We start from the raw sequence: 15,570 nt of genomic DNA on the forward strand, positions 1-15,570 counted from the left end.
TAACTGTTTTATGCAATTGTTTTAAGCTTGTGGGTTTTAATCTGTGACTTTTAATATTGTTTTAAATGTTGTACACTGCCTGGAGATGTACATATCAGGCATTATAAAAATATGATAGATAGATAAATAGATAGATAGATAGATAGATGCCACACACAGCCGATCCTGAACCAGCCAGGCTTTCTCCTTTTCCGTTCCATTAGGTGTGGACTGGATTTTATGTCACCGCCTTTCAATTAGGACTTATTGGACTATCCCACAAACTGAAACATACTTGGGGCATACTTCAAGAGATCCTTTGGATAAACTTTTGTTTGTTTAAATCTGTTCAACTTCTAGGCCACTTCCTCCATAAAGCTTTCAAAGTCATTGCCACCTATAGCAAATTATTATTCCCCCCCCCAATAAATATCTGCTTTACAAAAAAAGCTATATAGATACATAAACAAAATATATTTTCAACTTGAAAGAGCAGCTGCTCCCCTTCTTCTCTGTGAAGGCATAGGTTTTGAACTTTTAAATGGACAGGTGTATTTTCCTTCTTCGATATAAAAAACACCCCACAAGTCAATTACAGAATGTTATGGGCACTAACCTGCATCAACTTGTTTTCATACCACAAACTGCTTTCTGTTTGAAATTTAAAACTTGATAAAAGCAGGAAGTTAAATTTTTCCTCAGCTCTTTCATAGGTGGCGATCTTCACAAGTAAACAGTAGTTTTGTGGTAGAAAAATCATTCCACCTTCTTCTTACCCGAAACCCACAAAAATATCCTAGAAGTGTTGTTTTTGCACAGTTGCATGAAGATTAAAGAATGACATCGTCTGTTTTTTGTTAAATTAAAAAAACTAGCACTTGAAGGTCTTTTTAGACTCCTATGTATGAAATGTCCTTAATGAGATTACACAAATGCAAAAATATTTACACAAAAGCATTGCAAAACCATGGAAAGATGTTTCAGCTATTCCATTCCTTTTACTTTACTTTGAAAATTGGTAACATTGTTTAAAGACACAGCACACAACCCATCAGAAATATCTTCTGCACAAGTTCTACTGAAATTAATGGGAGTTGACACAAAAGGCATTTCCAATACTCCATTTATTTATTAACAGAATTAATCATAAACCCCATATATTCACCAATATATCAGATACTGAAGCTATTCACACACGCGTGCAAAACCGGGCTAAGGGAGCCCAGCCTGGTTTTGCACACGCATGTGAACTGCAGGATTGTGCCGATCCCAGCTGCTACACTGTAGCAAACCCACCTATTTAGCCACCCTTCTAAACGAGGTTAAGGGGACGAGCGCTCCCTTAACCTGATTTTAGTGCACGCTCAGGGAGGGGAGGGGGATTCCCATAATGCACTGTGCACTCACGTGGTGCATTATTGGAATTTGGATCTTGTACCAGCACCCAACCCCCAGAGCTGCAGAGGGAGCCGCTGCTCGTCTGGGCGGGCGATCCACCAACCCACAGAACAAGAGGAGATCGTCTGCAGGGAAGGTAGGTTAAAGCCGTCATCCCCACAGCTTGCCCACAAGCCCTTCTCACAGATCATGGAAAGAGGCTCATTAACTTCTTGTGTAAATATCACATTCCTATTTATCTAAACATTTGACTGTCTAAATATTTTGGACATTTGTCCAGGCCACTGGCTAATCAAGTTGTGCTGTAAAAAATAAAACTGTGGCATATTAATTAAAGGGAACCACACTGCTTTTCCTCATTCTCTTCCATCCACCATTCTATTCGGAATGGGATGGAATTTGAAAGGGAGGAAAAGAACTGGGCATATGACTTTAATGGTGTGTGTGTGTGTGTGTGTGTGTGTGTGTGTGTGTGTGTGTGTGTGTGTTACCATTTGGTGCTCTGCTTCCAGCAGCAAAATGTCATGAGAGCAGCACTGTTCAAGTTAAGGACCAATGCTCACCAACATGCTGTTGGGTCCTTGTATGTGTCTCATATGTACTCTATAGTTACTAACAAATAAGAACTGGGCTCTAAGCAGCCTAGGGCCAGGGTGCCTTATCAATCACCAGTACCAATCTGCCCATTTGCTGCAGTAGTCATCAGATGCCTTGCTTGAGCAACCTCCACTATTGAAGGCTAGCCAAGTAGCTCCTGGAGACCGACTGTGGTGTCCCAGCCATGAACACACTTGCCAGAGAAATGCACCTGGCACCTAGGTTGTTCACTTTTCGGTGTCAGCTAAAAATCCAGTTACTTTCTCATGCCTTCCCTGACTGAATCCTGTTGTCAGGCCTAACCCCCAGCCCAGCACAGAGAGGCCCTACTCCCCCCTCATTAGTGGATGGGTAGTGTTGTCTTTCTCCTTTCTCTTGCCTTTCCTACCTGCTATCTGTTACTGCTGCTTCTCTGCCTCCCCCATCACTCTACTCTTTCCACACTTCCTTCTGCTCCCCCTTTTTGAAAAGAAGGAATAGGAGCAGGAGGAGGAGTCAGCAGAGCTGTGGGAGCAGGTGTGGCAGGCTGGAGAGGTGCAGTGAGGCAGCCGCCTGTGGATGTGGAGTACCACCTACCGTCTCTTCCCATCTACTACCTGAGGCACAGCTGGATAATTTTGAATTGACTTGTTAAGGTTTAAAGCTGGCCATCACTGTTTTAGACACAAGTTCTTCACCATGTCGCTGGGATGGGATGCTTCACAAAAATTACTCCCATGACCACCAGAAAACATGACAAGATCATGAATCAGCTTCTCCCCGCAGCCCCCGGCCGCACCTATTTGCAACAGGGGATAGAGAACATAGCTCATACTAGCACAAAATTAAGCAGGAAGCTGCCCAAATCTCATGGAGCGCTGCACTTTCCTTATTTTACCCCAGGCTCAGCCTAAGCCCTTCTGGTACCCAAATCAGTATATAGTTAGCTGCTGCCCCACCCCTTTCACTGTGGCAGATGCAGTATACTGCATCTGCCTCCCACAGCCATTGCCACTCCTGCTCCTCACCCTCCTGCTTCCTTTTCAAAAGCCAGAGTGCAGGGAAGAGAGTGGTAGGAAGTGATCCAAAGAGACTTGCTGCTGCTCCACACTGCCCTCTCTGCCTCTTGAAAGGGCAGGGGGAATGAGATGAGGAGGGAGAGGGTCAAAGGTGGTTGAGATGATGCACAACCACCACATGAGGTTTGGGGGCAGGGAGCAGCAGGCTGACAGGCAATCTGCCTCCTGAGGCAGCCACCTCACCCAGCCTCATTAGTGAACTGGCAATGGTTTATCCTCCCCACTGCTCTCTTAGTGCTTGGTAGGACAGACTAAAGGCCACAGAAGCTACACAAGTGAAATGCTCTCTCAAAGGCCTGTCCAATGGTCCTCAGCAACAAATCCATGTTTTAAGCATGCAGCCCAACAACATAATCCTAACCAATTTACTTTTAAGTTAAGCAACTGTACAATTGAAGTCATTTTTAAGAAGAAAGAAAACAGTTGGTACAACCCAGCACAAGTGTGCTATGTGCTAGTCCAGCAGATCAAATCTTAGGAGTGTGTTGTGAGTCACTGAGATGCTGCCACTGTCTTAAAATGCTCAGGCATTAAATCAGTGCTTATCAGTGCAAAGGGATAATTCTCCCCATAAACGGATTATGAACCGGTTCTGACAAGCACCCTCTGGAACACGTGTTCAGGATAGGGACATGCAGAGAGTGTGCCCGTCTGCCCTAATGTCACTAAAGGGCATCCGGAAGTGCTGCTGGGACATCCTTTAATTGTGAGGGGACATTCATCTGAATGGCCTCTCTACATGCACTCCAAAACCAGGCTTTTGGAGCATGCGTAGAGGGGTGATTCAGATGGTCACCCCTCTCATGTGATTAAGGGACGTTCCAACAGTGTATTAAGATGTTCTCTAGTAACATCAGATGGGCACACTCTTGGTGTATCTCCACCCAGAACACACGTTTCAGTGGACACTTGTTGGAACTGGCTCATTTGCTTTTAAATAAACTTGCTTTTAAATAAACTCTGGCTCATTTGCTTTTAAATAAACTCATTTGCTTTTAAATAAACTCTACATTGCAAATTCACCTTGCCTTTAGGTTTTTAAGCCTCAAAATCACAAGTTTTTCAAGTGTTCACAATAAAAAGAGGACTGAAATATGCTTTACAATGAGCAAATTCTAAATGCTGACATAAGCAACTTTTAGCAGACAGTGAATGCCCTTTGACCCCCCAAAACAGCATAGCTAAGTGTTGAGCACAGCTAAAAATGACTGTGTTTAAGAGTTGACTTTTCCTGCCTTTCTCTTTCATATAATGTCCTTTCATTTTTGTATCATGTCCAGTAGATTGTGCGCCTGTTGCTTCTTTCCTTATTTTAAAACATTCAATATATTGCTGAATATATTACTACTACTACTGTTATGGCTACTGCTACTATTTCTGCTAGTAGTAATAATAAATGGAACATACCAGAAATCTTAGTTAGATTACAGAACTTTGGGAGGTCACTTTCAATTTAAAACCAGAATAAATGTCTCTTTTCAAAAAGTTCTGAGCAGGAGACTGATCAAAGCACTTATTTCTAAACTGGAGGGGGAGAAGGCTTTCTAAGAAAAGGCCATATGTCATTCATCCAGATTCCAGACATGCTGAATTATGTATGTGTTTAAGACCTTTGTATAATATACGTTAGAGATCAGGGTATTTAATCAAGTCATTCACCCATTTAATTTCAGCTACTTTCGTGGTGATAGATAGTTGCAAAGTAAGATTTCAGAAAACTACCTGAGATGGAATTGTTTTCCATTTGTTTGCATTATATGGTCTGAAATTATAGCTGCTAGAGCCAACCTTCAGATACTTCCCAGCAAAATATAAGCTACCAAATGATCTTGCTATTTTTAAAGCATGTCCCAGTTTTAACTGCAGTACATGGAAGTAAGCTTCATTACCATCTGCAGAACTCAACTACTAGCTGAAAATGTTTAAGATCAAAGAACTACTTTCCAAAATAGACTATGTGATTGTTGTAGAGCAAATGTCTTATGCATCATAGCGTGCCCCAAGACAATACTAACTCAGGAGTAAATCCCACAAATTCCATGAGACTTACTTCTGAGTAAACATGTATAGAATTGGGTTGCATGTATTTAATTAAACATAGCTGATATCCAGAAAACCCTCATGGTAGTGCAAAAAGAAGATATACAGTGGAAGAAAACTTCCCCACTACTGCTCTGGCCATGCAGCCTCAGGTGCACAGCAGGGGGAGCAAATTTTGTCAATTTGCTCTGGCTCCAGGAGTGCCTGGCGATATCCAAAGATGTGTCTCTGAGGGCTGCACAGCCCTCGGGGACAGGCTTTTCGGTGATATAGGCTACACCCAGAGCCCAGGTGAATCATCTAAAATTGCTCCCCCGCTGCTGCATACTTGAGGTTGTGCGGCCCCAGAGCAGCTAGAAAAGTTCTCCCTCATGCCAGCACATCTTCTTTTCATGCAACCAGCAGGCAGCTCTGGATGTCAACCACTGTTCCTACAGGGCATTTTCTGGACTACAAGATTTGCAATGGGTAAATTGTTGCAAAGCGTGGTGGAATAGGGCAAGGGTTTCAAACAGAGAGTAAAGCATTACTCAATGTTTTGTTGTAGGCTGATGGCCATTCATATTTTCCATCCTCTGCAACATGTTTTCAAGGCAGGAGTGTCCATATTCTCATTGGAACGTGTTTATCTGCACCTCCTCCTGCTACATTTGGGCCAATGGAGTTGTGGGAGGGTGTGACGTTAATTTAAAAAAAAAATAAAAAAATTCTCAGTTGCCTTGCACAAATCTGCCAGCAGGGGGAAGTGCCATTCCAAAACAAATCATTGCATCGGTGCACCCTAGCGCAAGTGATTTTAGCAAAAAAAAAAATTTAAATCCCATGGTGGAGAGGGGGCCATAATAAGAGGAAACAGCACCAACCCCAGGGAAAGTGGCTGCCCGGCCCTGGCCCTGCACCTTCTGCCCCTGCCTGCCTGGAGGCTCCGCTGGTGATGTCACAAAACTGCCAACCCTTGAAAAGTGAGGGAAAATCTGGTACTGGGGCACAACCCAGGGAAAAGGGATGGAGCCCAACGGTGGCCTTAGAATGGCCTGAGAGTAACCTCTGCCACCCATCCACTTGAGAAAAACACTGGAGAAACAGGGTCATTTTGGGCAGACTGGCAACCTTATATGGGAGTGTTTCAAATTAGTTATTCCAGGCAATTCAAATTAGATTTGTCCAAATAAAAAGGATATGACCTTTGACAGGCATTAAAAAAATCAACACAAAGGAGCAGAGTTTTGCACCCCCCCCCCGCCACCCCAGTGCCTAGTTATATATGGAATAATGGCTGATCTAAAATAACCCTGTCACTCTTTTCACGGATTACATTAAGTGTGCAGAGAAGGGAGAAAGATTATGCCATTTTGCTTTCCGTATGTTCAGTGTAGTCTGTGAAAATGGTATGTGAATTCTCCTTTAGGCTATTAGGAACCATTTTTAGCTCATTTATATCAACGGCCACAACACTCATTCTTAGTAATGGCACTAATAAACCTTTATGACCAATACAAGGGCCTAAGTATGTGCTATATGCAAATACATGTACATGTGACAAAAGCCCATCAGCTGTTTTTCCTAGGAAAAAGCAGCTTAACAGGATTCGGAGTTGAGTAACAGAAAGGGAGTACTTAACCCTTTCCCTTTCCACTTCTACAAATCCCCTCCGGAAGCTACTTTTCTTTAAGAAAAGCAGCAGCCATCAGGCTTTTGTTATACCCATATTCATGCAACACATAGTTCCAACCTAACCTGATTAAGAGCTAAAACCCACTTTTGCTATGCATATTATCTGTCATGTTGTTACAATGTTTATAGTGTTATTGTTGCATTTGCTAGGGGAAAAGCAGCATGTGATCACAGACATGAAGACCATTTGTTCTAACAAGAGGTCTCTGCTCTGTAACAGAACCCCTTTACAGCTTATTGGCATTAAATGCAAACGTGACCTTTCCCAGCCCATTCTTTGCAAGGGCTACTCCGTATCAGCAGAGCTACTGCTGTCTAGCCATATGAACTGTGCTGAGGGAAGGGCATTCCAAAGTGCTATCTCATAGAGCAGACTGGAATCGCGCTTCAGATGCTCTTCAAGATTCCAATGGCCGACATGTGATTTCCCCCACAACTGGGTGGGGAGGGAGGAAGTTCAGGTACTTACCCTGAATCTGGCTCTGAGGCTGAGAGTTAAAAGCAGTGGTGTGGTTCAAGGAAGCTCTTGGGTTAGGTGTGGGGGCTGGGTGATGTGGGCTGACCCTTATGGCTGTGCGACGCAACTGCTCCAGTTCACTCAGACGTTCTGAAAAGGACAAATTCCCAGGCTTTGTCTGCTCGTCTAGTTTCTGACGGTGTCCTATTGCGGGAGGGGGTGGGGAAAAGAAGATGAGAAAATGTCTGACTGACATACCAGAATTCCGTTGATGTGCACGTAACCCATTACTGCAGCCAAAATGTCCACTGACTATTCCATATTGACAGGAAACTTGAAGGCCTCAATCCAGCTAACATCCCATGGCTTTCAGTGGGACTGAAACATTAGCTAACTTTAGCTGGATTGGAGCCAAAGTCTTCATCACAAGCCTTGGCCAAGTTTAAGGTCACGTAACTGCATTTGTCCACATGCAGCATTATTATGATCCTCCTTCACATGTTATGTAAAAAAAAAACCAGGGACACGTCTTGAAGTTCTGCTCCTGCACTGCCAGGCTCAGAAGTCCCACCTGCCCGCTGTCCAGTGTTGCAGCATTTTCCTGCAGAACAGGTGGGGCTTCTGAACTCATCAGCATGGGGGCCAGGCTTCAGGGTGTGCTCTTGGGATGCTACTGAGACGACATCATCCCTCCTTTAAAAACAACAACAAAAACACACACCACTAACTGAAGAGCTCTATTGTGTCAAGGAATACAGAGTTGCTGGCTCAGACCTGAAGAGACCCTCACCTGGCAAGACAGATCTAAGCCTCTCAGAAGTCAAAAGCCTTTGATTGACCAGGAAGTTTTTCACACCTGGATTTTGCATCTCCTCCGGAATGGAGGTGTACGTTCACATATCAGCCAAATTTACCACTAAGTCCCTGCAAGCTATCAGGGAGCTCTTCACTCATAATTCGGATTTTTCATTGGGCATTAGAGTGTAGGCCGATTTATATCCGGGGTTAAAAAAAACAACACTTTTGAGTAGGGTCTTTTTGGCAACTTCAGACTCGCAGTAAAGTCTTGCAGAAAACCCACCGTAAAGCCTGCTGTCTGGGAAAGCTCCTGGTGTTTAGTTCTTGCCATCATTCATACCATTTGTTTGTAACACAGCACTGGTACAGTTGTTGATAACACCCCCATTTTACGTGCTTGTGTGTTGGTTTCTTTGCTAGACCGTTCAAACACTCTCACAGTTAGCAGTCTGGTCAGCTGTCTACAAGGCTTCTACCGCACATTGTTGTGTCCACAGCTATGAATGGAGACTAATCATCCAGAGGCTGAGGAACGTACCGGTAAGCCCTCACATGTTATGTTCAACACTTGTATGAGGAGGATACAGTATACACAGGTACAGGTCTGTACACAACTACAGTTATCCACACATCGGGGCTATTCCCACAATCAGGCAAAATTGGGCTAGGGGAGCCTAGCCTGATTTTGCCTGATCATGGGAGCCACCGGGCTCACAGGTGAGCCCGGTGGCTTCTCTGGAGGTTAACACGCCAAACTAGCCCTCCCCTTAAACCGGGTTTGTGAAGCGAGTATTGCGCAAACCCGGTTTTTTCAATCGTGAGTAGCCCCCCAGTGGGAGGCTTAAAAGCAGCCTCCCGGCTCGGGGGTCTCTCCAGTATGCCCTGCGTGCTCACGCAGGGCATACTGGAGCTTCCGGGGGCCACGCGGCCCCCAAGCTCCCCAGCCCCTGCCGGCTCCGTCACTGAGCCGGCAGTCGTGTGGGCAGCCAATCCGGCGGCCCAGGGCTCCTGCCCTGCTCGTCTGCAGGGAGAGCGGGCTTAGCCCACTCTCCCCGCTTCCCTTTACAAACCAGGTCTCACTGATCGTGAGAGCTGACTCATTATGTTGAACGCAGGTGCAGCAGTACACTTCTTATCTGCATCATGTATTAAAAAGGTCTGTACCCAAGTCCACTTTTAAGATGAATGCAAGTACAGTCATTCACACAAACACATGTACAAATGTACAAACATCTGTACACTCATACAATAGCATGCCTGAACAGAGCTACTGTCACATAGGAAGCTGACATATACTGAGTCAGACCATAGGTCCATCTCTCTCAGTGTTGTCTACATAGACTGGCAGCGGCTTCAAGGTTGCAGGCAGGAATCTCTCTCAGCCATTTCTTGAAGAAGCCAGGGAGGGAACTTGGAACCTTCTGCTCTTGCCAGAGTGGCTCCATCCCCTAAGGGGAAATATCTTCCAGTGCTCACACTTCTAGTCTCCCATTCATAAGCAACCAAGGCAAATCCCTGTTTAGCTAAGGGGACAAATTATGCTTGCTACCACAAGACTAGCTCTCCTCTTATGTGAGAGCATGGAGAGAACATGGTGAACATGTTAGAGCATGGTGTGAACATATCTGAAGATATCAAGATATTTTCTGGCTCCTGAAGGGTAGAACCTCTACTCAAATACAGAAGAGTTCTCTCTCTATTATTTCACTCTCCACTAATCCCTTTGATCTATCAGAGCAGTGGAAGTTACTGTATATCCAGACCTGGTTTTCCTTCCCTGTTGTTGGTTTTTGTTTTTTTAAAAGCACCATTTCATTACCCAAGCTGCTGCTTTATTTACTACTAGTAGATCTTCCTTTTGGGAGAGCCTCTTTCATTGGGAGAAGGCCCCTGAAGTCTCTGTGCTGAGAGTCTTTAGAGAGGAACCTCTCCCCAAAGACATCACACAGACATGCACATCTTGTCTGTTACAAAGTCAGTGAAAAGCCAGTGCAACTCATTCTTTTCACCCACAGCGTTTTTTTAAAAATCTGAACATTAATTGCTATTTATGTTTTACCTATTTATCTAGTGAATATAGATAACCCTGTCTGAAAAGGTAAGCATGTCCCCTGCTCTGAAGAACATTCTTTCAGAGTCCTTGTTATTTTAAAGAAAGAAAGAAAAGGCACAGGATTTCAAAAATAAGTTCTATGAGGAAAAACACACACTTAAAAAGCAGTGTCTAGTAGCTGCTAAAATAAAATTTTATAACTTGTGCTGAGCTTCCAAATCTGAGTAACTCGTCCCTTCTCCTCCTGCCAGACCCTTTGGCACAGCTCTGTGTGTCTCAGATTCCACACTGAGCTATAAATTATCACAGGAATTAAAGGGGGGAAAGCACAGTATCCAGAAATGATTTTATCATTACACCCATTAGCCCACCCGGTTTCCCTCCTGCTCTTGTTTAAAAAAAAAAAAGGAAGGAGACTTTTATCTGATACTTTTGTAGTTCAAATGCAAAAGTCTCTCTTTCATTTGTCAGTAATGCAAATCTGAACTTGGATTCAAGACACTTGACTTGAATGCAAACACTCTGAGTCATGCAAGCTGCATACATTTGTAAAATGTCTTCGATGTGATGATTATTTTCAGCCTCAATCTCATTGCCTAAACACCCTGGGGCCAGTATCTAAATTCCAGAGTAACGCCCAATAAATCTACCAATATATAACATATTTGCTGTTAGCAATTCAATTCAAACAATAGGTGCATTTAGTTTATCACATCTGTGCAATGCTTTCTCTTCAGGCTCCCTTCAGTTTTTTCCGCGATATGATTTTTATGTTTCTTTGGGAACTGCTCTTTTCTAGCAGGGTAATTCACCTACAATCCATTGAAACCTACAAGAGTACTTCTGATGGATTAAAAGGCCATTAGCTGAAACCTTTGGGAACTGATGGGGCATGCACACATATTGTATTTTTACAGCATTGCCCCCAGGATGGTTGTTGCCAGTTTTCTCCATGTTAGATAGAAATGCTTCACACGTTACGAAAAGCACTTGCATGTGCATATCATAATTAACAGGTAGTCTACATCACTGGTTCCCAAACTGGAAGCCTCCAGATGTTGTTGAACTACAACTCCCATCAGCAGCTACAATTTATTGTGGCTGGGGATGATGGGAGCTGTAGTTCAGCAACTTCTGGAGGCTCCCAGTTTGGGAACCACTGGTCTACATTCAGATCATCTGATAATCGAACATGCTAGGTTTTGTTGCTGCTGCACACACACACTGGGAGGCAGTGATTGGCTGCAGCTTCCCAAGTCTGTAAGTGCAGCAAAAACAAATAGAAGCACACCACATGGCCCTCCTCACACTTGATAATGTTCATATCACTTCTGCCATGGAAACTACTTCTGTGAAGGAAGTTGTAAGCATATGAAGGCATCGACCTACAGACTGCAAGTTACTTGGTGCCACTAGGAACTGCATTTCAGGTAAGCATTACCTGAGAGCAAATGACATGCAGCAATTAGATTCAGACTGGGGATTCCTGGGTCAGTTATGAAGCTCACCTTGGGCCCTCAGTCTCGCCTACCTCACAGGATTGTTGTGAGCATAACACGGGGAGCTCAGTAAGAACGATACACACTGTTCTGAGCTCCTTGGAGAAAGAGTTGAAATATAAATGGTTAAAAATGAAATATAAATATAAGTGGTTACCCCAGGCAGCTTGTGTCGTCTGGAGTCCGGGTAGTCCAAATGGCTGCTCTGGTTTTGGGGAGCCCAACTCTCCGACCCAGGTCTTTACCAAGGAAAAATGAACCTATGACCTGTTTTACCTCAGTAGGTGACTGTGTGCATGATCACCTCTGGGTAACTGGGCTCCCTATGGGCCCGCCGCCATGTTTGGCAGCAGGCTGAGGGGAAAGAATGGACGTATGGAGTGGGACAGCTACAATACTAAGAGCAGCTGCTCAGCTGCTCACATGCAGCATTCTGGGTCCATGGAGAACTCAGCGCAAGCTTTCCCCTCCCACCTGCATTGCTGATTGCTGCCCCAGCAGGCATATGGGTGTGTGACTGGTGAAGATCTAGGTTCTGATTAATCATTTGCAGGGAGGAGCCTGCCTGCCCGCCCGCCCCACCACCCAGGTAAGAGGTCATGTGAGCTACTTTAATATGTATTACTAATAATTTGTATAACATTTTCCACATGCAAAGCAGTATTTATATATGTTAATGAATTCATCCATACAGCTTCCTTCTGAGGGAGGTTATTATTATTTCTATTTTGCACAATGGATTTAAAGTTGAGGCAGAGAGAAATAAGCCACCGGATGAATCTGTGGGTTAGCTGATATTTCTCAAATCCATGTCCTATATTTTGTCAACTAGACCAAACTTGCCACATAGATAAGCGAAATCTTGGGTGGAGGTACTTGCAGAATCAAAATATATACTCTATAATTGCTGCCAAAATGCTTTCACATTTTAACATGAAACCTCAAAACACTCCTTGTTATGCAAAACCATCACCTTACTGTAAGGTTCGTAAACCTCAAAGTTTGCTATCAAATTAATCTCTGTTCTGTATTTTTGTCAGTGCTCACTTCCACTAGATTAGTAACCAGAAGGAACCAGGAACCACTACAGCTTTGTTGAAACACCATTTGGGAACTCCTGGCCTCTCTACTGAACAGAAAAGGCTTCTTTATAAGTGGAAACGAATAGGCATAGACAGTGGAACAGGACTGTACCAACTGTCCTCACTCCCATCTCCGACGGATGGTCAGTATAACCTCTGGAAAAGTGCCTACTTTGTGCAAACAAATTCAACATAGTTTGGAACCCTGGCAAAGGTAAGGTCCCTTATCACATCTACACCTTGCCCAGTTTGTGCATAGGCTCTTCCAGGAGCCATGCTGAATGGCTGTTGGAATGGGAGTGAGGACAGTGGGCATAACCCATCCTGTAGGTGCATTCATCACAATGTGTGAAGCACCCTTGAGCCTGTGCAACACGTGCACAAGCTACTGATTTTTTAATTTAAAGTGCTGTTATTTCATAGGTCCTTGTTCAGAGAGCTTTTCCACTGAAGTCAGTGGTGTAAATAAGCAGCTTAAAATTCCTGTCATAAGTTTATAACACTTAAGCCAACTTGAAAAGCTATTAAAAATACATAGAGACCGCTTTTCAACAACTAAAAAGTTCTTAAAGCGGTTTGCAAAGCAAAAGGCAAAAGAAAATGGTTCATTTTCACAAAAAGGGCACTCTCCAAAAAGGGTTGGCTCCCTCCCTCCCTCCCTCTCACCCCCCCCCCCACAAGCATTGCAACCACTGGAGAGATGCTATGCTGATCAAAAATCACCTGTTCCCCTCTTAAAAGTTTTGTTTTGTTTTCAAAACAAAAACCAGTGCCAATACGGATCTACATGCTTTGCAAAAGCCTTTCTTTGTTTACAGTTTGTATCTCCCCATACCCACCAAAATCAGAGTTGCCTGAGATGATACAACAGCAAAACAACAATATAAGTAATCTGTTTAAAAGACATTTAAAATCCGATCAGAAGCAAATGAGGTAACACTCCCCAGGGGAAAGGTAGTACTTGTTTTGCTCCCTGCAATGGCATTAAACTTACATTTCAGAATTTCCAGTGGGGGCCATTATTGACAACTTGGAAAAAGAAAATCTGCTAAAAAGCATTAAGACATTTTCTTTCAGCTCTGATTGGTTGGTGATTCTGAAGTGCATCTTCTGTCCCCTTTGGTATGTAGCATAGAATCACCTGCATTTGTTTTAACAAATGTATTCCTTCTATTGGCGTGTCTGACATGGTGCCTTTTGAAACTGATATCATAAGTGTTTGCCCTGTAGAACACTATATTTTATCATATGTATATACCACCTGATATATCTATCTATCTAAGCAGTGTACATAATCCAAGTTACAATATAAAAACAAAAACAAAAACAAACTATTAACACAGTTAAACAGAATAAAAACAACTAGTGGGCCCGGGGGCAGAACATCTGAGCCCTGAGTTTGGGCCAGCTGTCAGCCGCCACCTCCTCCTCCAGTTGGCTGGCGCGGCTCTGCCGGCTGGCCGCCTCCTCCCACTGGCCCGTTTTCTCCCGTCCACCTGCCTCCTCTTACAGTTGGCCGGCGTGGCTCCACCAGCCGGCCACCTTAACCCGCTGGCTTGGCTCCACCGGCCAGCCAGCTCCTCCCGCTGGTGTGGCTCCCATGGCCAGCTGCCTCCTCCCACCTGCACGGCTCTGCTGCTGACCTCCTTCTCCTGCCTGCTGCCTCCGGCATGGCTCCGCCCACCGCCTCTGCCTGTCAGCCGCCTCCCTCCACCAGCACAGCTCCACCGGCCCCCATTATTATGTTCTGTACTGCTCGCGAACTCTCACGAGATTTCCGCCACACATTTTTTCCGGCACGTCTTGGAGAATTAAGTATATAGATTCACAAAGTAAAACAAACAATTTAAAATTAGTGTTAATTAAAAGAAAGCAGAGAAAACAGGTGTGTGTTAAGGGTCTTCTTAAAAGCAATCAGAGATGGCAAATCTTTTATTTTGACAGGGAGTGCATTCCAAAGCCCTGGGGCAGCCAAAGAGAAGGCCCGGCCCCGAGTTGCCACCAGATGAGCAACCGTAACCAGACCTCCCCAGATGATCTTAATAGGCAGCAGGGTTCATAACAAAGAAGGCGGGCTCTTAAGTACCCTGGACCTACATAACTTGGATTTCCTTGCACCTTTGTTGTCTTTCAATACTTCTGACTATGAGTTCCCCGCAACTCTTTTGACAGTTGTGCAAGCTTCCCTCCACTCCTGTCATCTCCATAGGCAATGCAGGGGGGAGTGCTCCCCACACAAGTAACTTACTTCCCATTGCTGGACCCCTATAGTGACTTGAAGGAAACTGTAGTTTCCAAGAAACAAGAAGTAATACTTTCACTTTGTTCTGCACTACTCAGGCCTCATCTAGAGTGCTGCTCAAATCTGGGCATTGCCCTTTAAGAAGGAAGAGTAATATTGGAATGGGTTCAGGAGGTGAAAATTGAAGATGGTTAGAGGTCTGGAAAACAACAAGCCCTATGAGGAAAAGTTAAAAGTATTGCATGTATGGTTAGCCTGAAGAAGAGAAGACTGAAGAGGAACAAACTGAAGAGTCATCATAGAGAAGAAAGGAAATACAATGAGGCTGTTCACATGTGCCGCAAAGATCAGGCTTGGCCGCCTTAGCCCAAGCTTTGTTCATGTGTGAACCGTCAGGATCCGTGCGGCTCCTGGCAGTAGCACGGCAGCAAACCTGCCTCTGGAGTTCACCTCCAAAATGAGGTTAAGGGAGTGTGTGCTCTCTTAATCCCATTTTGTTGATCGTCTGCCAGCCTCAGCTGCTTGTGACTGCAGGGCTCAGTGACTGCAGGGCTCCCAGCTGGCATCGGGGTGGAGTGGGGGGAATCCCCATAACTCACCGTGCACTTGCTCAGTGAATTATGGGATTTCCAGCCCTAATCCTCCGCTGCTACTGGGGAGAGCTGGAGTCCATGTGAGCGCACAATCCACATG

The 15,570-nt window shown here is 44.5% G+C and overlaps 1 protein-coding gene across 5 annotated transcripts in view; it reads right to left on the minus strand.

Moving 5' to 3' along the window:
- RUNX1 (RUNX family transcription factor 1) overlaps positions 1 to 15,570 on the minus strand; it is a 284,318-nt gene that overhangs the window by 54,972 nt on the left and 213,776 nt on the right. For 4 of the 5 annotated variants that reach the window (XM_053310339.1, XM_053310338.1, XM_053310341.1 and 1 more), the window contains one exon: positions 7,216 to 7,407. The exons of the other annotated variant lie outside the window; for it this stretch is intronic. In XM_053310339.1, the coding sequence (XP_053166314.1) occupies positions 7,216 to 7,407 (192 nt within the window). The remainder of the gene's footprint in view (positions 1 to 7,215; positions 7,408 to 15,570) is intronic. 5 annotated transcript variants of the gene reach the window in all.

This window comes from Hemicordylus capensis, chromosome 3 (assembly GCF_027244095.1).
Source record: "Hemicordylus capensis ecotype Gifberg chromosome 3, rHemCap1.1.pri, whole genome shotgun sequence".
NCBI lineage: Eukaryota > Metazoa > Chordata > Lepidosauria > Squamata > Cordylidae > Hemicordylus > Hemicordylus capensis.